General features: G+C 36.8%; 1 protein-coding gene across 1 annotated transcript in view; it reads left to right on the top strand.

Annotated features, from left to right (window-relative positions):
• Nucleotides 1-5,790: 5,790 nt before the first annotated feature.
• The window catches only part of LOC150081727 (neuropeptide SIFamide receptor-like), a 47,443-nt gene continuing 28,722 nt past the window's right edge, over nucleotides 5,791-24,511 (top strand). The window contains exon 1 of the mRNA XM_090379599.1: nucleotides 5,791-6,255. Coding sequence (XP_090235725.1) covers nucleotides 5,859-6,255 — 397 coding nt within the window. The 5' untranslated portion in view covers nucleotides 5,791-5,858. The remainder of the gene's footprint in view (nucleotides 6,256-24,511) is intronic.

Genomic DNA, 24,511 nt, shown 5'->3' on the forward strand with positions numbered 1-24,511 from the left:
AGTCACTGTGCAACCGGGGAGCAAACACCAAATTGGCGATTACCTCCCGGTGCCCATCCCTAGAGCCGAGTCTGGGTCAACTATTGCTGTCTGTGCACAATGCACGAACTCCACTTCCATCGGATGAAGTGTAATACCGATAGGTGTCACCTTATCAGACAGTAACTGATTAGTTACTGTCAGTTTGTACACGTAAATGCAATAAAATGTGTGTTTGGTTGTCATGATTGCAATTTACTGCAATAAATTCAAAGTTGGGAAGCGATATGTCAGAAGACGAAAATCGGAGGCATACCATCCTGACAGCATAACACCGACTATAAAGTTCCCCGCCGGTCAGATGGTCTGGGAATGCATAACAAGCAAAGGGGTGGGGCGAATTAAATTTATTAACGGAACGGTGAATGCAGAAACCTAGACTACCATCTTGGAAGAGTGTCTGAAATCCGTTATTAGGGATCACCACACAGAAATCCAAAACTGCATTTTTCAACAGGAATTTCTCAGCACCTTGCCTCACAGCAAAATTGGTACGTTTTATGTTATTTAGATTTAATGATGAGTTTGTCTTCTTGTCTCACAATGCTTAAAACATACTTACACCGATGTTTTTCCCTCGTTTTTCTCCCTTAAGGTGCAGTCATACCTCAGAAATGCTGGCATTACAGTGTTGGACTGGCCCTGCAACAGTGCAGATTTGAATCTTATTGAAAATTGCTGGTACATAATGTTGTCTAAAATTGCTCAGAAGAAACCAACAAGTAAAATTCAACTGCAAGGAGAGCATTGTAAGGGTGTGGTACCACGAAATTGGGCAACCGTATATCCAAAAGTTGATTGACTCTATGCCAGATTGTTGCAAGACTGTAATTGCAGCTCGAGGAGGAACAACATAATATTGAGGACTTATTTACAGTACATAACATTAAGTTAACGTCTCATTTCAGTTTGTACACGTAAATGCAATAAAATGTATGTTTGGTTGTCATGATTGCCATTTGAATGATTTCTCATATTTCGATTAATTACGCATTTTACCCTTTGGGAAGATGTATATGGCAATTAGGTATATCAGGTGGAGTCTTTTTATTGGATTCCATTTACACAGATATATATCCCAACTAACAAATGCATTTCGAACATTTCTGCAGCACACAATGCAGTGCAAAACACATTATTTGCAAAATTCACAAGTGATGCAGTTTTTTTTGTCCGCCACTGTATTTATTTAATCTGGGGAGGAGAAATAAGACATGTGTTACCTCCTCATGACTGATGATTTGTTTCAGATTGTGAGATTTGATGCATTTTCAACAAACTTAGCTCCTCGGCTGCGTCCATAAAATGATGCTTCTGAACTACAAGTACTGTATGTTAATACTGCATAACTCAAAACTCCAAAACTGAGTCCCTAAAGGACCAGTATTGGACCATATGTTGCTTATCTTCCTTAATAAAATTGATGAGGGAGTACAAAAGAAGTTGTCAAAGTTTGCTATGATTTGCAGGCAGTAACCTAATTTAATCGTAAGAACCTGGTTAACGACCAAGAACAAGGCCATTTTGCTTTAAAATAACTTTGATCGGTTGCACAAATGGTCTGGAAAATGGCAACTGAAGTTTAAAACTTGTAAATATAATGTTTTACATTATATTTACAGAAGTTACAGAGAAATCCAGAAGTTACTTATAAGCTGGGGAAGAAGCAGTTAAAAGTGATTCAGGAAGTGTACACTGAAAAGCAATTGGGTTGCACCGTTGGTAGGATCGCCGTCCTTCCCCGCACCGGGTGGAAAAAGACCTGAGGTCGAGTACCGTCGATGACGTGAGGAATTTTTCTGGGCCTTTTCAGAAAGTGGCTGAGTTAGTCTCAGGCTAGGGCAGCATGGTTTTTTCTCCTGGAAACTCGTGTTCTTCGCCCGGCAAATAGAAACTCGACTTCAGAACACATGCAATTTACACGGTGCAATATGGCCTTAGTTGCCGATGCTCCTAAAATCCTATTCCAACAACAGCAGCAGGCTGCAAAGCTTGGCAACTTGGGGAGTGGGGGGGGTGACAGAGTTAATTAGGAATTGCCTGCAGCAGGGGTCGATAGATCGATAAAGTTCAAAGAGTCTCAAACGAACCCATCTCAAAAAGAGGAATCTCTCTCTCTCTCTCTCTCTCTCTCTCTCTCTCTCTCTCTCTCTCTCTCTCTCTCTCTCTTCCCCCCCCCCCCCAGGGATTGCATGGTTTTATAATGTTCTCGGGTTCTACGTCTAACAAACAAGCAAACCGACCAAAGATTACAAGCTAATACTTTGTAAAGAACATAATATACCGACGCCGCAACGCTTAGTTCCTTTAGGCTTAATACATAGAAAAGCCTTGAATTCAAATCCCGTCAATGACGCCAGAAATTTTTGTGGGCCTTTTTCACAACACAGATGAGTTACTCGGTCTCAGGCGAGGGTTGCTTACTTTTTCTTCCAGAAAACAGGCAAACGACCACAGAAACATTGCAATTTAGAGACACAAAATACTGACTCCTCATATCCTCAGCTGCTTTAGCTCTTAACACACACACATACTTCATACACTTTATCACCAGCCTCTTATCACAGAACCCTCCCAGTAAAATAATGTCTTCAGAGTGATAATACCCCGTAGAGAGTTATCTGCAAGACCCTCAGACCCCAATCCAATAGATCATGCCTGGGATGTTCTAGACAAGAAGGCTGCCAATCACTGCCTCCTTCCCAGAAACCTCACTACACTACTACCAACCCTTCCTCAGGGATGGGAACCTATGCCTCAAGCACTAATTAACAATCCTATTCTCAGTATGAAGATTTAATGTCACATTTGTGTTGCTACTTACGATAAAAACACGCCTTAGTGGGACTACGTTTCCATAAATTATCGACATTCGATTTTTGGCCGGCTATGAACTCCTTTTCGTAAATCTAATTTCAGATCCAAATCTCTCCAGTCTTTGTACACATATGACATTAAAACGAATGTCTCACTATCATTTTATTATCATAATCTAATTGAAGGTTCATAATTTATTTGCGCGTTTTTTTTTTTTTCCGTATCGTATTGTATGAGCATCTGTGCATATATACACTGAGTGGTCACTAAATTATGACCACTTACCTAATACCATATTGCGCCACCGTTCGCACGGATAACAGCCGCTATTCGCCTAGACATTTACTTCGCTAGATGTCTGAAGACCCCCATAGGGATCTGTAGCCATGCTGCCTGCAAGCCTTTCTACAGTGTCGGAATAGATGACGGTTGGGTGTACATATCCCCTCGCTTCCCATTCCACAGGCATCCCACAAGCATTCAATTGGATTGAGGTCAAGCAAATCTGTGGCCAATCAAGATGGGGAATATCTCATAGTGTGTTCCTCGAATCACGTATGCATAACGCGGGCCTATAACTCGGTGCATTATCGTCTTGGAATAGCCCGTTTCTGTCTGCAAAAAATTTAACAAGGCAGGGTGCAAACAGTCTCATAAGACCTCGCACCGAAACGTTGGTTCCATACGCACCAGGAGTCCTAGTTCTTGCCAGCAAAGCCTGTGCAATATTAAGCAACCACCGCCACCTGCCTGGATAGTTGGCACCATGTACAATGAACTTCTGTTGCTTACAACAAACAAGGTGTCCGTCGGCGTGATGCATCAAGTATTTGGACTCATACAACCAGCACACTCGTTTCCAGTCCTCCAGTGTCCAACCAGCATGTTGTTGACACCATAGCATTCGCTGTTGATGACCAGCGGTGAGGAGAGTGTGTCTCTTGGGTCGTCTGCTGTAAAATTCCATACGTCTTGGTGTACGGCACATCGCCATTTTGGATATCGTTCTTGCATTCCCCGTACTGTACTGCGATGTAACTTTCGCATGCTGACCTGCCGTTCAGCCCGTACAACGCATTGCACCCTTCGCTCACCACGAACATCCACTTTGCGTAATCCTTTACAATTCTGTCGGGGTGAGGTGGTTTGATCCGTTCGACACCATTTTTTGTACATCTTAACCACAGTGGGCCGCGAGCAACTGACAAGACTTGCCGTTTCCGAACTGCAAGCACCCTACGCACGAGCTCCCACAGTCATGCCCTTTGGAAACTCTGTGATATCTTTATTACGTCCAATAACTGCTTCTTTATCACTTTGACTTGCACGACTAAATTTCCATTACCACTGCTCTAATAGGAAGCTGTTCGGCTTTTTATTTCTCAGGCCATACAGACACACAAAAGCTGCTTTCTGGTCTTTATAATTTTAGAGAAAGGGGTCAGAGAAAGAATTTCTGGTGCATTTATAAGCAAATGAAAATAAATAACTATCTGAGGTTCAGAGGCTCAAGGTTTCACTTTTTCGTGGAGTGGCTTCCACTCAGCGAAATGGCACTGCATTTTTGTTCTATTTTTTTGAATAAGTTCTTCATTAAAGAGAACAAAAACATTTTTACTTTAAAGTCACTGCCCTTCGCAGCGTTAGTATGCATGACAACGCGTCCACATATCCTGAAGGTATTAAGCTCATCGCCATCGCAATATGTAAGTCACTTTCTTGCGCACAACCAGTACAACCTACCTTCCCTTCTACAGCCGCTACTGCACCAGGCACACTTTGGATAGTATTCTGATAGCGATAAACCTGATGAAGTTGTGTTGAAAACAATAAACTGTTGAAATGCTTCTGAATGCGCGACCAACGTCAATGAGTCGTTTGATGAACTGAAGCCATCCACTATAAATGCCTGTTGGAAGAAGTTGTAGCAAGCGGAAATATGCAATTTTAATGGTTTCCAATTTGTTAATGAGAAAATAAGATATCAAAATGTGTTGTGCCTTTGGAGGTGAGGGATTCAAGAACACAGGCAGACGAAGACGCACTCAAGAAATCGCGCACCAAGAAACTAACACAGAAAGGCTTATGAAATCAGGTAAAAAATGAGAAAATTATTTATGAAAATGAAAACAAAGATGTTACATTTTGTGGACATTGGTAGAGACTTCATAGAAAAGTTGAATATAAAATTTCAGGGGTTGACTCCAACATGGCACAGGGATAAAGGGAGAGAGAGAAATTGAAACCGTTAAGTTTCCATACACTGGAATTTACAAGGACATGAAAAGCTTCGGCAGTTGCCGATCACTCTGTTCATAAGTTAACAACACTCTACCTCCTACATCAAGTCGCATCACACAGAATTGAAGCTACTTTTCTATGGAGGAGTCTGATGATACAGCTCAGGGACTCTAATCTTTACAGCCAATGTCATCTTCACCTCAATCTCGTGATGATCATGCTTACGTAGTGTCTTATAAACATTACTGCTTAAGAATACTTTGATGAACCATCTTACATTAAAACAGTAATTAAAATATTTTTTCGAACTTCGTTTCCCAATAAAATATTCATGCTTCACTGCACTTCACGCCCCCACTCGCCACCGCCTTCCGTAAGTTCCCCCGAGAATAGCGTTGTAACAACACAGCTCATGACACTGACTTCTGCGCGCGCCGGAGTAAACACGCTCTACGTGAGAGTCTAAAAGCACCCACTCACTCGCTAAGTGCGGAGGTCGGAGTAACAGCTATTCAATCGCGTGATAAGAACGCGAGAATCAGTCAGGAGGTTTTCCCCCTCTTGCGTTCGTACCACTACTAGCTAACCAGAATAATAATGAAGATGTCAAAAGTCAACTCTGTCATAAGAAACGTGTTGAACTTAAAGTAACAGTAGTTCAAGAACAGTGGAAAACCTGATTTTGAATTTAAATCGAGAATGATAGTAGAACCATACTTTGGTGAGTGATCAACCTGTTTCATAAGTCACAGAATTCAAAAATGAGGCTGCTATCCGAGACAATGATCGTTCCTCCAGACATTATTCCCAAGAACGCAATGCATCCGTCTTTCTCGCCACCAATCTGGGAAGGTCGAACAGCAGTGGGTACACCCCAACCTCAACCTATTAATGGAACTCCAGCTGCCGTGAACTTCACTACCCTTGACCCTGAAATGATGCTACGCTATTCTATTAGCGTGTCGGCCTTATTCTGCGTAGCCTATTCCCTTGTTTTTTTGCTCGGTATCTGTGGTAACAGTTTTGTCGTGGCTGTGGTATTGAGATCCCCCAGAATGCAAACTGTAACCAACTATTTCATTGTGAATCTTGCTCTGGCTGACATATTAGTACTTGTCTTTTGCCTTCCAGCAACTCTAATTGGAAACATATTTGTCCGTAAGTATTATTTTGTGTGCTAACGTAAATATTATGACGATTCTCACTCGTGCTCAGCTTTTTTTAACTTTAATTTTAATTCATTCACTAGAAAGCCACGATTAAGTTCAAAGAAAATATTTAATAATTTTGTCGAAAAACAATGGAAAATTGCTCTCAGATACTGTCTAATATTACTTTCCCATTACTGAATGATAGAAATTAGGTTTTGTCTGCATTTACTGTGTGAGTATTGTCAGAGTATCCAAATTCTAAGTTTGCTTTGCTTGTAACTAGAAATACGACTAAATTAGACGTATTCGTAGCTTCAACTCATATGATCGACTCTGTGGAATCCTCACAAATTTTGAAAGGAGAGGGATGAGATATTTCGCAAGAACATTTTGTATATTTTTATTTAAATCAGTACATATTCATATATTAACACAATGAAATAAAAATTTACTTTATTAAACGAGCAAAAGGATGAGTCGAATTGTAAAACAAGCGTTTTACAATCTATGGTTCATGACCTCAACATTGGGTCTCCCAGGAAATGGCAAAGCAGATTCCTGATTAGCCACAAATATATATAAAATTCAATAAAACATGACACTAATCAGATTATGTTGCAAACGTTAATGACTTGCAAGAATAGATCACAAGCTGGTATAAATTGAGAACCAGTAAATTAAAGGAATTCCTTAGTTCAACTCTCCACAGTAATGGATGTTCACTATCATCGACTACTTAGGACAAAGAGCGCTATGAGAGATTTGACCTCGATCATATTACTTTTTTCAGGAAAGTAATATTGAAATTACTATGTACAGTAATTCTATTTTGAACTTCGTATAACCAAAATCACTTTTGACATTAATCCTTTGAGTACAGTATATGGCATTCGAGTAAATGGATAATTAAGGTTCGTGAGGGCTTCTTATTTCAAAAGCCATTTACTTTCATGTGTTTTAAAAATTTTGTTTTAGCATACGCGCCCTTTTCATGGTTTGAGCAACATTCTAGTGTTGGCGTAGATTCCAAGATCTTTTTTGCATCTCGCACAAAAATTGTTTGCCCGACGGAGAAAACGAAGAGGAGAGTAATTTCTTTTGCGAAGGGCATAGCAGTATGTGCTAATTTCTGGAGTTAATTTCAAGATAAATACTGAAAGTATAACTACTCATTTCAAGGGCATTATTTATTACTCCAGTCGGCTTCCGTGGATATTTTGGAAAGGGCTGTAACTTTAGATCATCAGCATAAGCAATCCGGAACAAATTGGTAGTTACAAGGGAAGAGGAGGGGGAGAAAAATGTCTTGAGGGGCCCCTTAGCCTTTCTTAACTGCAGGTATTCCTAGCTAATCGCAAGGGTCAGGGACCAGCAAACAGCGGATGCAGCCGAGTGATCACCTCTCAGCTATGTCGCCGTTTGCTGAATTGCCAACTCTTTGGTTTACCATGGCTTGGGCCAACGTGACCGCTAAATAAATGTTAATGATAGTATTCTTGTTGAAATTATTAGATGTAAACTCCTCTGACAACAAAATATTTAAGAGTTTTATTTACCAGCAATCCAAAAAAAGGTCACATACATATTCGACATTGCTAAGAGTGGTTGTCAATGAACCAGATGCAGAGGAGGAAGACGCAAATGGATTTCATGCGGTCGAGATAAACGCGATGGAACTTGATATGGTAGAGGTAAAAATCAGCTTCAAGACCTGCGACTGAAAGATGCTTATCTTTCTTTTTAATTTCATTATAGACTTCTTTATGACGTAATACAGCAGCCTCAGAATTTAATCCCCACGAAGTGGGTTGTTTCAGCGTGCTGCCTGTGAACAACCAGCACACTGAAACAAAAACATTCAGTACGACAAGCATCTCTACATCAAGAACAATGATAATAACTTTATGTCATTTTATCATCATTTTTTCCTAAATTCAAAAATAACATTAAATAGGAAATTTAAAATTCGTTCGATTATATAGCAAACTCCCGTTATAACACTCATTTTAACGCTCGTTTCGCCTGGTCTCATGGTTAATCCTGTGAAATGCATATGCATTTTTAACATCTATAACGCTTCTGTTTTATTACGCTTTCCTATTTATATCTTTTTTTTTTCTGCGGGGGGGGAGAGTCCTAAGGAGGATAAACCCGGATATAATTCACTTTCCTCTTTATTTTTGGTTGTTGGAAAAGGGAAATAGAGACCAACTCGAAGCTCGGATGTTAGAAAGGCTGCTCTTTAAAACTCAGTGTCTAGCTATTTATCGTTGCATTCTCACTCTCCTCTGCTTTTTTTTTTAATTCTGTATTGTTCGCCACTTTCCTTGAAGATAAAGTAATCAGTGTCTTTCTGTGTGTTCACGTGGCATCGATAAATTTCATTAGTGGCAGCGCTGTTATCCTAAAATTGTTTTAATACTCATATGTTTAGCTTCATTTCGTAAAATCTTTTACCTTTTTTTAAATTAATTTTAAAACATGCAAAAAATGTTGGCGGTGACAAAAAAGCAAGCGTAGTACATTAAATGTGTAGGTTTTTAATTTGTAGGGAAGTAAGATTGAATAAGCACTGTAAAAAACTGAAAAATCAGTGTTAGTTATCTATCAAAACACTGATTAAATGTGAAATATAGTCCAAAAAGGGGGATTTCGCCTGTACGTTTTTGCTGTTCGGAGCCCTTGGGCCCACCGGAAATTATGCCGGTGGCCCAATCTTGCCCGTAAGCAATAAGTAGTATTTTCATTTGTAGAAGGATAGGAATAAGGTGAAACAAACGAAGAGCAGAAAGAATTCGTTCTTCCTTTCTTACAGGGGCGGCTCGCCCATATGCACTGCAGCACCACCAGCTATTTACATTTAGATATAAAGTGAACAGAGTTACATGAAATTTTGTGAAGAACAATGCAACGCAATGAATATTTTTATTAAAAGGACCTGCATATAGTATGCGCATCCTCTATTTCCAGTAATCATTTCAATAATAAACGAGTAAAAACACGAAATCGTTTCCAACTTTGAAGTTTAATTATTTTTATTCCTCAATGTGCGCCAGGCAGTGACACATTTTGCATCCCAGTGAATATCTGGTAGTTGGGTACCATTGGCAACTTGCCAATATACATTTTTATTGGTGAAGTGAATCAAAGTCACTGTAAAGCGCAGTGCAGATTTCATTGTTGACCATGATGGGTGTGTAGCCACAATGTAGGTGTCTTTTTGTTATTCGCCCGAATTCTCATTAAGTAATTAAATAATATCAGTGTTAAGTCAATACTCAACATTCAACAGCGTAATTATGTGATTACAGCTTAATTGCAAATTGAGCTTGAACTTGGTAAGTTGAAGTTATATTATGAGGTGATGTGTAAGAAAAACATTATTTCTACGACACACGTTTTTGTGAAATTTGATTCGATCATGGCCTCCATGCTTCCCCATGAAGTAAATCGCCTGACAGCGAATAAACTTCAGCAACTTAATTTTTCACAATTATCTTTCCAAAAAAAAAAAAAAATGCGATTAAAAAAGGCCTCCCCACACCAAAGATTCAAATTTCTCAGCGGGGAATAAGTAATAAGAAATATATTCGCAGTTTTAAAAACTGAATGGTACCAAAGGAAAAGTTGGCTTTGTGGTTATGAAGTTAAAAATGCATTGTTTTATTTTCCATGTTTACTGTTCGGAGGTGCCTTAACGTGGACAAAAAGTGGCTTTACAAACATAAACAGAATGAAAGAAAATCTCTAAAACATGTGAGTTCGAAGAAACATATTCATAATGTGATTTCACTATCGCTTTTAGGAAGCGTAAATATTAAAGAACAGCTTAGTGAGGCTTACAGACTTTCGATCTGCAAACATAACAGAAAAGTTACCAAGAATCGTAAGATATTATCTAAAATAATAGACTGCATTAAATTTTGTGGACAGTTTGAAATTCCTTTACGTGGACATGACGAAAAAGATGATTCTAAAAATCCAGGAGTATTCAGAGGATTAATAAATTTCGCCTGTACATTAGATTCCAATTTAGAAAGTAATGCAGCATTAAAAGGCATTTCAAAACTATTCAGAATGATATTCTTATCTGTTTGCTGCAAATATTCCCGGATGAAATAAGAAGAGAAATTAAAGCTTCATTCGTAGCTGTCTTGGCTGATGACACAACGACGTTTCAGAACATATACAAACAAATGGTAATGTAATTGTTCTGAGATATGAACTGAATGGAGACATTTTTGAGCGTTTTGGGAGGTTTTTTTTTCACTCAGGAAACCCAAACGGCAGACGGAATATCGAAGTGCATTCTAGATCAGTTAGACATAATCCTCGAAGGAAATACTCAAAACCTGGTTGCTCAGACATTTGATGGTGCAAGTGTGATGAAAGGCAAGAAAGGGGGAGGTCAGGCTAAAATAAAAAAAGCGTACAAAAATTCACATTTTATTCACTGCTATGCGCACCAACTGAATCTGATGATGAGAACTGCAACAAGTAGTACCCGAGATTCAAGAATATTCTTTTCGAACCTCATGTCGATACCAACATTTTTCTCGAGATCACCACAGCGGTTCTCTGTTCTCAGAAAGCATAAGGACAGCCGTGTTTCCCGACCTTCCCCCTACAAGATGGAACTTCAATATACGCACCGTGAACAGCGTTTATGAAAATTCTGAATCCTTAAAAAAATGCATGGAGGAACTACAAGAGACAGCAAACGCAGATAAGACGATTTCAGAAGCAACTGGAATTTTGCACATCTTAGGTAATGAAAGATTCGAGTTCTGGTTAGAACTTTTCCATCAGATAATGCCTCACGTGGAAGTTATTTATAATCAAATGCAACCTCTAGAAATTGAGGCAGTTAAAATACATGAATATGTATATAGGAAACTTTAAGAATGCCATTCTAAAAATCAGGAATTCAATGTACTGTGAAAATCCTTCAAAAACACTCATGATTGAACCGAAGGAAGTATGCGACTATATAAGTGTTGCATAGGTGAGAGGTATTCTTTTGCAAAGCAATTAATTGCTGCTAATTGTTTAACAACAAGGAGAACTTTCTTATTTTTCGCACGAAAATGCCCATGGAAGAGGTACGGGAGACTACTGAGGCATATCCCATGCTTGAAAGAGAAAAACTTCTTACGGAATTACAAGACATGGTCTACACAATTATTACAAATAACTGACTTGCTGAAATTTATCTCAGAAAATAATCTAGCTGAAGTTCTTGGTGAACTTACAAAACTCATAAAAGTTCTTTTGACCATTCCGATGACTACTTCAGAGCCCGAACGCTGCCATTCGACATTAAAAAGAAAAAAAACATTTTTAAGGAGCACTATGAACCAGGAAAGGCTAAATACTTAAACAATGCTTTCAATTGAGAAAAGCTTGGTCAACAGTGCACCAAACTTGAATGAAAAGGTTATTAATCTATTTTCAACAAATAAAAACCGAAGAATGGATTCTGTTTTTAAATTAAAGTTCAAGTCTGTTAATGGTAAACGTCTAGTTAAGGTTGTAGTATTTTTAACTTGCTTATTATTATTACTGTGTATGTCCAAATGTCTTATAACCAAGGCAATTTAATGTAACTTTAAAGTTACATTAAATTAAGACGCAGCACCCCCAAACAGAGTCACGAGCCGCCACTGCTTTCTTACCACCGAAAACCTAATTAAATCGCCTTAGAAAGAGTAGGTGCACTAGCTATCAACAAGACAGCACGATTTACGATGGCCATAGCAACAAAAGTAAAGCATTATCCTTAATTAACAAAGGAGCGACTGCTAGACGCCCTTTTTTCACTAAAACAATTCATAAAGAATTTTTACAGCGTTACGTTTGCAATTAAAAAACTATTTAATAATGCAGAATGAACAATTCTAAATATATATTCAAAATTTATAACTTTATTTCTTTTAGTGATCGCGCTAACAGTATTGCTATTGATCATAGAGGATGTACGAAGCAATAGCTGATCACCCATTTTCAGAAAGGAGCTAGAGAACCAGCTCCTTTGTGAAAATCGAGCTAGACAACCAGAAAGATTCTATGATTACATCCACAAATATAATCAAGAGCCATTATTGCAAGTTAGGTGGCTACGACACATACAATTTACTGGTCTGAAACTTTTTCGTGTGGGTTTCGATATTCACAAAAGCTTGAATTTTTTTTCTTCTTCTTGAGCAAAGCAAAGATGGTGTCAGCACTTCAAAAACAATTGTAGTTTTCTGAGTCGGAATCTTCCTCTTGATTTTAAAATTCTTTTATTTTTGAAGACCACTAAGAGCTCATCATCACCACTCCAAAATTTTAATATGGAGAAATTCTTGAAAGATTAGATGCAGCCGCTGACAATTCGGGAAATTCATAATGACAAGATTTAAAAAAAAAAAATTAAATACGTAATATACAATGGAGGAATTCATATATTGAAAATATAGTAATTTAAAGTGGGTTCTGCCTTGCACATTGAGAATTTCAACTGAAATACGTCATAATTTTTTTATATAAAATGACAGGGTTAGCTCGGAGTGGTCTGAAAAACACATAATCTCAAACTCCATTATATTCCGAAACAGTAATAAATATTAAATCAAGTGAAATGTTAAATCAAATTGGTAATTTAATATTTGGTCTAATTGACTAATCAATAATTTGAAAACTTTAAAGGTCCTAAGTTAATCACTCAGATATTTTCTTATTTCAGAAATCTGAGGATGCAGAAGATAGAAATCCTTAAATCCCTGTATATTAATGCCAATAATTTAAATTTTCAAAAGAGATTATTCAAAATATAAATTCAGAATAAATATCCTTATCGAATATAATTCAAATTGTAATTATACAGTATGTATTTTCATAAAGAAGACCATGACGTTTTGATGACACTGTCAAATTACTGTATTATTTCCGTAAATTATAAAAAATATATAAATAAAAAATAAGCAGTTTATTTTGCAGAATGTTCTCTGAACAAAATAATATTCCTTTGTCGGTTCTGAATTTACTAGTCGGGCTTCACGAATAAAGAAAGGGAGCACTTAACAAAATAGCGTACGTGCGGATCCATCAACCAGTGTTTTCTCCATAGCAACGGAAAGCTAATGCAAACGATAGGTATCATGAAAGAAAAAGGATGGTGGCTTGGAATTGTTGGTGAGCAAAACTTGCGAAAAAGTACAGCCGTCAGTGAATTTATAGGAAACAAACAAGACTACTACGTAGACTCAAGCGTTTAGGGCATAAGCCTCAAGCTATGAAGGAGTCTAGACTATGTATAAATATAGTGCAAATGCGTCAGGAATACATAGCTATATCTGAATAAATCAGATTATTAATAAAACGGCATCGTTTTAAGTTATATCTCATATTGTGAATACCTTCACAACGAGTTGCCATGATATTGCACTACTTCGAATAAGTAACGCTTCACTAATGTTACTTATTCTCAGATGGATACCACCACCCAGACGGCACCGTTTCAGGGCTATTTGATGTATGTATGTGAATATCTACTCGAATATCCACTTGTCCCTATTAGACTTAGAAAAGCAAAAAAGGTAGAGGGAAAGTTATAGTAGGAGCGGAAGAGGAAAAGAAACAGTGTAGAAGAATGAAAGGGACAGTAACTCCTTCAACTCACACCACTCAAAAACTCCTCGAATAGGCAACGCTTCCCCAGTGGAGAAGGCTGTTGTTACCTATTCTCGGAAACTCCGGACATCATCAAGCTCCCCCTAGCAGCACTGTTTCAGGGCTATTTGGCCCTTCGTCAGTGAGTGGGTAGGTACCCAAGTGATGCAATGATGGCAAAACAGTTATGAAGTATAACTCCACAATATGAGAGATGCTTGATGGTGTATCATATATTTAGACTCAAGCGTTTAGGGCATAAGCCTCAAGCTATGAAGGAGTCTAGACTATGTATAAATATAGTGCAAATGCGTCAGGAATACATAGCTATATCTGAATAAATCAGATTATTAATAAAACGGCATCGTTTTAAGTTATATCTCATATTGTGAATACCTTCACAACGAGTTGCCATGATATTGCACTACTTCGAATAAGTAACGCTTCACCTAAGGAGAAGACTAATGTTACTTATTCTCAGCCCATCGAAGAACCCACCGAAGAAGGGCCAAATAGCCCTGAAACGGTGCCGTCTGGGTGGTGGTATCCATCTGAGAATAAGTAACATTAGTCTTCTCCTTAGGTGAAGCGTTACTTATTCGAAGTAGTGCAATATCATGGCAACTCGTTGTGAAGGTATTCACAATATGAGATATAACTTAAAACGATGCCGTTTTATTAATAATCTGATTTATTCAGATATAGCTATGTATTCCTGACGCATTTGCACTATATTTATACATAGTCTAGACTACTAAGTATTAAGTGAATCAGTGGGTCACTAAATTTTCAGCAAAGAACTTTTCTTTATAGTCTGCTACGCTAGGTTCCTTATGTTACCAAAACACATTTTTCCGCTTCTTTTTATTTTTTTAAACTCTTTATAAGGAAAAGGCGAAAAGGTGGCAATCCTGTTTATTAAGAGAACGACAACTGTTTATACATACACACATGTAAAACTAGGAACCAAAAGGGGCCCTCCGGTAAGGTTGGAAACATTGGGGTGACATATTACTAAGCTGTACCAGTATATAATCGCAGACTGGTTTCAACTTGGTTCCTGTTTTCTGTAAAATTTTTATTTTTCATAACATTTACACTCTTTTAATTATACACATAATTCAAAGATACCAGAAAGAGAATGAAAAACAAAGGAATACGACAACTAAATTATTTCCACAAAGGTCGCATTTACAATATCGGAACAGTGTGTAGCTAACGTTTTCCTCACTTACACCTTTTAAATTCACAATTTAAATAAAATTTTAAGCAGCAGCAATTTTATGGTTTAATCGTATTAAATTATGAAAGTAAAAACAGTATCGTTCTTGATCATTTGAACTGCTTTCTCGGTATCCTGAAATCTCTTTCCTTTGAGGTTAGTTTTCACCTTCGGAAAGAGGAAGAAGTCCGTCGATGCTAGAGCGGGAGAGAAGGGTGGATGGTTGATCTAAGAGTATAACAATGCCAAGTTTCATCAAAAATGTCTTCACAAGTGTGGAATTGATTAGACATTGTCCTGCAACAATAATCAGCTGCCTTTCTCTCGAAATTATCCCCTCACCAGGGAAATCCGCTTCAATGGTCTTTGAAGAACTGCACAAAGAACGCAGCATTGACTCTCTTTACTCTTCGGGTACAAATTCCTTGTGAACCACAACCTGTTTGTCGAAAAACATGATCCGTATCATCCTGATCCTAGACTTCTGTGAACAAAACCTTTTGGGCCTTGGTGATGATTTTGAAGTCCACTGCAAGGTCTGACGCTTCGTCTCTGTGTCATACTGAAACATGCAACACTCATCTGCAGTGACAATACAGTCGAGTAAACTAGGATTGTCTTGACAAGTCTGGATGAATACACTTGTTGTTTCTCCTGCTCATCCGTGCTGCTGTGCGGCACAAATTTTGCACATGCCTTCCTTTTCCCTAAATCTTAATGCAGAATTTACGAAACGTCTCCTTATTCATATGCAACTCATGATTCTGAGGGTCAAACCACGATCTCTTGCCACAATTTCCCGAATATTTGCAACTCTGTCCTCATTTCGATAGGTTAACGGACGCCCACTTCTTGGGTTATCGCAGACATCCTCACGTCCATCTTTGAATTGCTTATATCATTCAAAGACACTGGAAAGAAAGCGTTTCATCGCCATAAACAGTTTTTAACATTTCATACGTTTCTGTTTCAGATTTTCTCGGTTTAAATCAAAATTCTATATTCTTTCCTTGCTCCATTATAAAAGCGCGACATGGAAATGTTACAAACAACAACTGTTACTCGCAACTCAGCCTACTGGCCAATCTCTGTACCACCATCTGTTGTAAGAAGTTTTAACCACAACATATCACTTCCGTTCGAATGTGATCGAACATGACTGCCCCAGTCTGGGTACTTTACTGCCACACCTTGTATATGAATAAGCGGCCAGTTACTTCATCATATTCATCCGAATACAAAAACTCGACTCCCAGTGGGCGACTATTTACAAAATTTTATATTTAGTTCTTTTACGAGAAGAAAGATTTGTCAAGCCATCCCATATTTCATTAAAATCGGACAAATAGAAATCAGGGATTATTATTTATTTTTTTCCATACAATTTGTGTATAGAAAAGAAATTCATACATTAAATGTAGTTTTAATGCAGTACTGTTAGCATTAAACTGTCCGTGAACGCTTCACGTGTATTGTTATGTAAGATTTGAGAGTGGTGTCGCGTGTGAAGTATACAGTACTGTATACATATAGAGCGTTAAAAAGACAGGGTATACTGAGAAAGAGTAATAAATTTTATACAGTAGTAATTAAATTGAATGCATAAATTTAGAGGACTTAAAACTATAGAGTTTTATTAAGTGATCTATAAAGTTATAATCTTTGTAATTAATTGATAAGGAGATAACTATATACTGTATTTACTTTTCACTTCTATTAATCACAGGGAAAAAAAAATGTATGTTAAACATTTTAAGATAAAAAAAAAACATTTAAAAAATCAAACTCGCTTCAAATGTAACGAACTGCGTACAATTACCTAACTTGCTTTTTGTTGTTGCCTTTCCTTTTCTGTAGACATTTAATGTTGATGTTTGACTTCCACAGACTTACGGTATGTAAGCGAAAATTAAATGTGGAACAAAATACCGGAAAAGGTCTGTTAATGTCTGTTTATGTTTAGAGCTGCAAAATGACATTGAAGTTCACTGTATACAGAAGTTCCTTTCGTTTGAGCTTTGAAGGAGAGAGCTTTATCGTTCCGCTTCCTTTGATTATGAATCGTTAGAACTCTCGTTCTTCAATTAAACACGACTGGAATGCTTTGAAATACTTCCGAGAGATAGAACTGTCGCAAGTCTGAAACTTGGTATTTAAAACTGCTCTTCTGTTTGGTTTTACTGGATTTGTAGCCAGTACCTTTCGAATTTAAAATTTACTTATTTTGCTTTTTCTTATTAAAAACATTTAGTTTTTTTACGTTCCCCTAAATTTCGCCGAAGCGTAAAGCCTTCATTTTTTTTTTTCTTTCTTGAATGCAAATTCATTTACAGATAACTTAGAGAAAATTACAGTTTATTTAAAGAAAATTACAGATGATTTACAGTTTATTTAAAGAAAATTACAGATGATTTACAGTTTATTCAGTTATTGTAAAATAAAAGAAAAAGTGGTAGCCTGATATGTAGCATCCGCCATCATCCCATTTGCTTAAAACGTAATGGAATTAAATCATTTCGCAATATGTCTTACACGTGTCTAGCCTGCTAAAAATGCAACTTCCAAAAATGAAAAGCTGTTAGAGGCTTCTCCAAATAAAATTACTAAACACAGTGGTAATCTAAAAAATTTGCACATAATACTGAAAATAAAAAGACGTTATTTCAAACTTACTTGTTAAATCTTTGAATGTATAATTATCCGTCATCTGATTAAGTTACGGGACTCCTCAATGGTGAAAAGGTTAAATCTAAAGATCAGAAAGAGGAAATAAATTAGCCTTCAGTTATCGATCAATAAAAACAGTCACAATAGGCTTCCCCTTAACAGATGAAACAAAAAGATATCGAAAACAAGAATTCTCTTATTTTGAAAAATCACAGATTACATTAAAAATCAGTCAAATAAAAACAGTACTAAACTTTATTTAACTAAAATTGCTCCAGAAATTCCAGTTGATGATTTAGAGAAAAACAATTTTAAAAATAAATCGAATTAGTAAACCAGTAAAATTAATATCTAGATTTTCAGACATATTCAACTTTATTAACGATCAAAGAGGATGATATAAAAAACATTATTAAACCCTTAACTTTTCTCTCAGCAAACTACACTTTATTCCTTCGTAATTAGAGAATGTTAAGAAGAAAGATAATTCATCTTCGCAATTAAAGAGAAGAATGAATCATTACAACGAAAAGTTTACCAGAAATCGTAATGGAGGCACATTATCATGTTATTCTCAGAACGTTAGGGAACGTTTAGTACTTGTGGGTTTTAATGCGGTCCAAGCCTAATTCTATAGCATGCAACTCAGCTGTTACATTCGTGGGGGGGAAGCCTCCCAGATATAATATTATCTGGGAAGATGGCAGCAAATCCGACAGATGACGCTGACCTCAAGCCATCGGTAAAGACGGGCAAGAAGTCAGAGTACTCGGCTCGGTGGGCAGCGTAGAGTTGTCGGTAGACAGATGATGGGCATGATGGGAGTGAGCATGCCAGAGTGGAAGTAGTTGCCTTGGGCAACATTGTCTACCGTGGCTCGAACTCAGTTCTTTTCACCTGGTGTGGGGAGGACGGCGATTCTACCAACTGTGCTACCCAGGAGGGCACATAATTTGCAAACTACTATAAAAAATTATATCGTAAATTGAAAGTAAGTAATAACATCTTGCAGTCGTTGGTTGACCTTAGGAAAACATGATTTTGTAATTGGGAAATCTCTTATGAAAAACTAAAAATAAACTTGTCTCTATTATCAACGCGAAATGGCTGTGACGCTGACAATGTTCCAACTACCCTTTGGAAATATTGTTTCCTAGCTCTTTTTTGATCTTCTATACCTAATTAACTTTTTAAATTGGAACCCTTACCGAAGGTTTATTTAATAATCGTTCGCTATCGATCTTTATAAAAGGAGACAAGTTAGTACCAGATAACTATCATCCGATATGTCTTACCAACAGTCTGGCCAAAATAACAGAGATCACAGTTACTGAACAATTATCCGCCTTCTATTCATCAGTCATTTCATGAGGCGCACTATAGTTTCAAGAGGAAGGTCAGCTGTTTCAGATCTATTAATATTTGACACAGATCTTAAAGGCAATTCTAGATAAAGAAATACAGATATACAATACAGTATTTGGATACAACATAGCAAAAGCTTTAGACTCAGTCAGTCATGAAGTCTTAGTGGATAAGTTGCATTATTAGGGAGAAAAAAAAATTCAGCACTAAAAAACTAAACTGGCTGAAAAGATTTTTTGACAAATCGCGTTATAATTATTAAACTTAACAATACTCCCATAAAAGGTGAATGACTAGTGCACCAGGGATCTTCTTCAGGTCCTTTACTATTTTACATCTTTATACACTGGCGTGCAAAACTTAAAGAGAAAAAAACTTTATACACTATTTCTAAAGGCTAGAACCACAAAATCTTTACTTAAAGTAAGCTTTACTGATGAGAGTAGATTCACTCTCAGCAGCGATTCTGGACGTCAGATAATCTTGCGAGAGGTCGGCACACATATCACCCCGCCAACATAGTAATGTTGGCGGGGTGATATGGGATCGATATGGCGGTCGAGGTGTTCTCGTCTGGGGAGGCGTTATCTTGGATGAACGTACACAACTCCAGATCCTGGAAGGCGGTACTGTAACCGGTGCACGCTACTGTACTGAGGTACTCCTTCCCCAAGTGCGTCTGTTCTGAGGTGCCATTGGCTCCGAGTTCGTGTTTATGGATGCCACACCTCATCGCACTGCAGCTGTTGATATCCTTTTGGAAAGTGAGGACATTGTTCGTATGGATTGGCCTGCTCATCGAACACATATGGGACGCTCTGGTGAGACGCCTAGCGGCACGTCCACACCCACCAGAAAATGTTCGACAGCTGAAGATGGCGCTGACAGAGAAATGGACGATGTTACCGCAAGAACTTACCAACAACATTGTTGTAAGTATGGACAGGTGGTGCAAAGCCTGCATCGGCATTAGGGGTGGCCATATCTCCTACTGAGGACCACCTCTTCCCTTTGTTCCATCTTTAGCAGTGATGCATCTGTATCATGGAAGCCAGTGCTATGTTGCCATTTTTGAATAAAGTCCCTCTTTACCGTTTTGTTTCCGTTGTTGTTTCCTTCATTTCTGTACTCACGAGGTCCCTTTTGTATGCTCTTCCCATATCCAGGCCACTCCTCTGAGAAGCTACAGGTGAAAACCTAACTAGTCCTTAAATTTTCCACACCAGTGTAAATGATATTGTTACAGAATTAAAGAGCACCTTTAAATTAAAATACTAACATAAGCTGATGACATAAAAATCTAAAATATCATTAATACAGTTAAAGACTGCATGCTACTTGTACTTAATAAATATTTATGGATATTTCAAAAATGAACACAAAAAATAACGACTTGGTGATTTGTAATCATTACAACCATAAGCATAAGACTAATATTGATTATAAATTAGAAATCACCTTAATATCCAGAAAATAATTCTTACGAGATTTAGGAGTGACATTTTAATAGATTAGCAGCTTCGAAAATCCTATTAATGCAATTTGTTAGCCAGCCAGGAGACAGCTTGAAATTAATCAAAGGAATCTTTTGGAACTTTAATAATCAGCACTTCTTAATAAAAATCTCTAAAATTACTGTATTTACCAATAATATAATTTAGTTCATCTATTTGGAATTCCCTTGGAATCCTTATGAACAGGGAAACTTATCAATAATACTTCTTATTGAATAAATCCAACGTTTTTTCAGATACTGCTATAAATTAATTAGATTTAACATTGATTAATTATAACGACAGATACTACTACATCACTGCACTGATGGATTTAGAAAATCATACAAAACTGTTAAATCTTCGAATTCTTTTTAAAATAGTTAATGCTCGACTTAACAATAGAATACAATATATTGCAATAGGTGAACTTCAACTGTTCCCACATAACAAATCAGAGAAGTCGTCCAATTAAATTGCACACATCTAAAACTTAAACCATTTAAACTACACAAATCTGAAACCAATCTCCTGCATTGCCAATTTTTAATATGGCTATGATATTGTCAAATCGCTTAAACTTGGAATTCTTTGTGAATTTTAATCATTTCAGTAAGCGGATTTTTTTTAATCGATTTATTTTAATTTTTTTATATAAAGTGGACTTGAACATATACATGAGAAAAATAAAACAGAAATTAATTTTAAACTATTTTTGCATTGTTATTCTAGCTGTGTATTTTTATTTATTTGTATTAGGGAGATATAAAAAATAAAAATATATCGGAGAGAACAAAAACTGAGCATATTTTCAGAACAGTTCCTTTAATCGCATTGCGTAACTCTAATTAAGCAGAACTTCCAATAACCCTCCATCACTAACACATTAAAGAATAAAAAAAAAATTAAAAAAACACGGAACTTATATACTTAATATTAATCCTAAAAATTCTGGTGACTGCGAAAGTCGATAAACTCATTTTGCCGATAACAAATTGCAAATCGTTTCATTCCATTTCTAATTACCTTCTGTAAATACTGTTTACAAGGAAGGGGGGAAAAAACCTTTAATCGAAGCTGCTTATATGTTAATATTTATTATATTATAACCAGGAGTGTTCATTTTCTCACTTATTAAACCTGTCATACTGCAATAACATTAAAAAATTGATTTAAAGTATAATTAAAACTCAGTACACAAAAAGACGTAGCAAAGATTAAAATGAGGAAACAAAAAAAGTATTTCTTTACTTTTCATAAAAAAATTAAGCTTCTTAATTTAAAAGGAATTTTAATCTTCTTTAAAAAAATATTTAAAATAAAAAAACTCCGTTGTCTTAAAATTTACAGAATGAAATTTTCTATTTTTTAATAGAAGCCAATCCATGTCAGTACCAAATGATTTAATGAAACATTCAGAATTCCAAATTAGACAAGTCACTGCAGTAGGTAGATTCATTCGTTCAAAAAAATGAACTGTAAAAGTTAATTTGCATTCAGGAAATTAATACTTAATAAAATCATTTTTTATTATTATTTTCTTTTCATATTTAAATTTTTGCTTGCCCAGAGTTCTTTTTACATTCTAATTAATTAAATTCTTCACACCTTACTACTTCTGATTTAAGCGTTCTTCAAAGCTCCGTGCTGTGTTTCTCTGCTCGATTAGGAAAATGAAAATTCAAGACTGGGAAATTGATGACCGTGCAAAGAGTAAATATTTGTAAGCAAACGGTTTCCATTAATCCGATGAGCAATCCAATTTCCATATAATACAATTCTTTCTTTACAACCAGTTTTCTTCACCAACGGAATGTAATTATTGAAGAAAGAAAACTAAATAAGCGGAGCTTCCTAAACTACATATTTACATCACCAGAATAAAATAAATAGTTATGAAGCAGTATTTTTATTCATTTATTTTATTTACTTTGTAATTTTGACGTCCTTGCGAAACGATGTTCTCGTTCTTTTAAGTTATATTACAGTGGTCATTGTTTTAATTTTTGAAGCAGATTGTTGGCCAAGAAAAGAAACTGAATCAGGAATTAATATAGATCCTGTACAGATAAGGGGGGGGGGAAATAACATTCATAATCTAATAAGGTATTGCATGTTAGGCAAATTTAATTTATTTCTTTTTTTCCCACAATTTCTCTGGATCTGAGGGCGGGACCTCATCCTATATATTGAGCTGGCCCGAGCACTTTATAAACTTTCATCCGGCTCGCAGTTTTACATTTGCTCACTCCCACTCCTAACCTGAATAAGTGAAAAAGAAACTTATACAGTTCACGTATCTTTACAGTTTAAGTATGTGAGAATTCAATAAAGAAGACAATTCAGTAAATTAAACGCCAACCCATTCTCAATCTAAGGTTTTGTGTAAATTTCCTCACGGCAACTGCTGCTCACGATAAATATCATTATGGCATTTGGAAACCACAATGTGAACCTTGGCTCAGTCAACGGAGTCACAGACCTCGGTATAACAGATTGCTTCTGCGCCAATGCTGATAACATTGAAGTTGATGAACTTATGATGCTCGTAGCCGCAGGGAGTCAACAGAGAATACAATTTTAGACAACAGTGATGCAGTCTGGACCCTTAAATTATGAGAAAATCTAAACGTTCTGAAATTGGAAAGTAAGAGGATTTTGAAAATCTAAAAGGAAAATGCAAAATAGATGGGGTAAAGAGCGAAAACACAACAGAAATCAGAGAATTATGTCTCAAAATGTTTCTGAATAAGTGTATTCATTTAGTTTTATGCGCATCGGCAACTTAGGCCATGTTGCGTCGTATATAATATGTCGGAAAACTGCGAGTGTTCTGTGGTCGATTTGATGTATCCTGGGCGAAAAATCCGAGTTTCCCGGAGTGGGGAGGAACCATGCTACCTCGGCCTGCGATCAACTAGCTCAGCAACGTTGTGAAAAAAGCCCATAAAAATTTCCTCGTCATTGACGGAATTTGAACTCGGGTCTTTTCCCACCTGGTGTGCGGAGAACGGTGATTTTTACCAACTGCGCTATCCACAAGGGCAATAAATGGTGAATCCGTAAGAAGCCACTAGGCTAATACTCGTACGTACAGAAAACGAACAATAATTTTTATGTAGAACAGCAGCACAGAACGAACGATGTGTTGTATTAGAAATAAAATGAAGAAAACATTACTCACTAAATGACGTACATAGAACTACCAGAAGCGTTCGTTACTTCTATTTCATCTCTGCCTCTTCTTTCGTAGGAAAGAAAAGTGACTCGAGTACTCTGAAAATGACAATTATTTTTTTTAGTTAATACTTCTGACAAATTAACTAGTTACGAACAGGATGGCACGGAAGGTCACTACCACGAGGAAATCTTGAGAACCCGTGGTACTATAGATATAGAAGCGACAGGTACATTGCGAGCTGTTCGATAGAACTGTCCCGCTCCTAGTACAAAACGTTAACTAGAAAGTTGGCATTTTGTACTATCATTTCCCGCTCCTAGTACAAAACGTTAACTAGAAAGTTGGCATTTTGTACTATCATTCCTAATTGAATAGTTATTGGACAATATAAAGGTATTGTATGAATATAGGTTTAGTATAAATATGTAATCGCTGTTCCAACTGGGCCATTCACCACGGCAGAGAAGCGACAGCTGAAGAAGGGCAAGGGACTTGACCATTGGACACCGTTTCTAGAATATTTTCTTTGGGGCTACGTGAACGAGAATGTACGAGAATATCCCACTGCATCTGAAAGACCTGAAGAAATAGATACACACCACCTGCAACACTACTAATGTCACAATACTGTCTACCGCGATACCAATCTATGTGTCTAACTCTATAGTGTGGCAAGCAACAT

Source organism: Mastigoproctus giganteus, chromosome 8, assembly GCF_048544385.1.
Source record: "Mastigoproctus giganteus isolate SK-2022 chromosome 8, ASM4854438v1, whole genome shotgun sequence".
Taxonomy (NCBI): Eukaryota; Metazoa; Arthropoda; class Arachnida; order Uropygi; family Thelyphonidae; genus Mastigoproctus; species Mastigoproctus giganteus.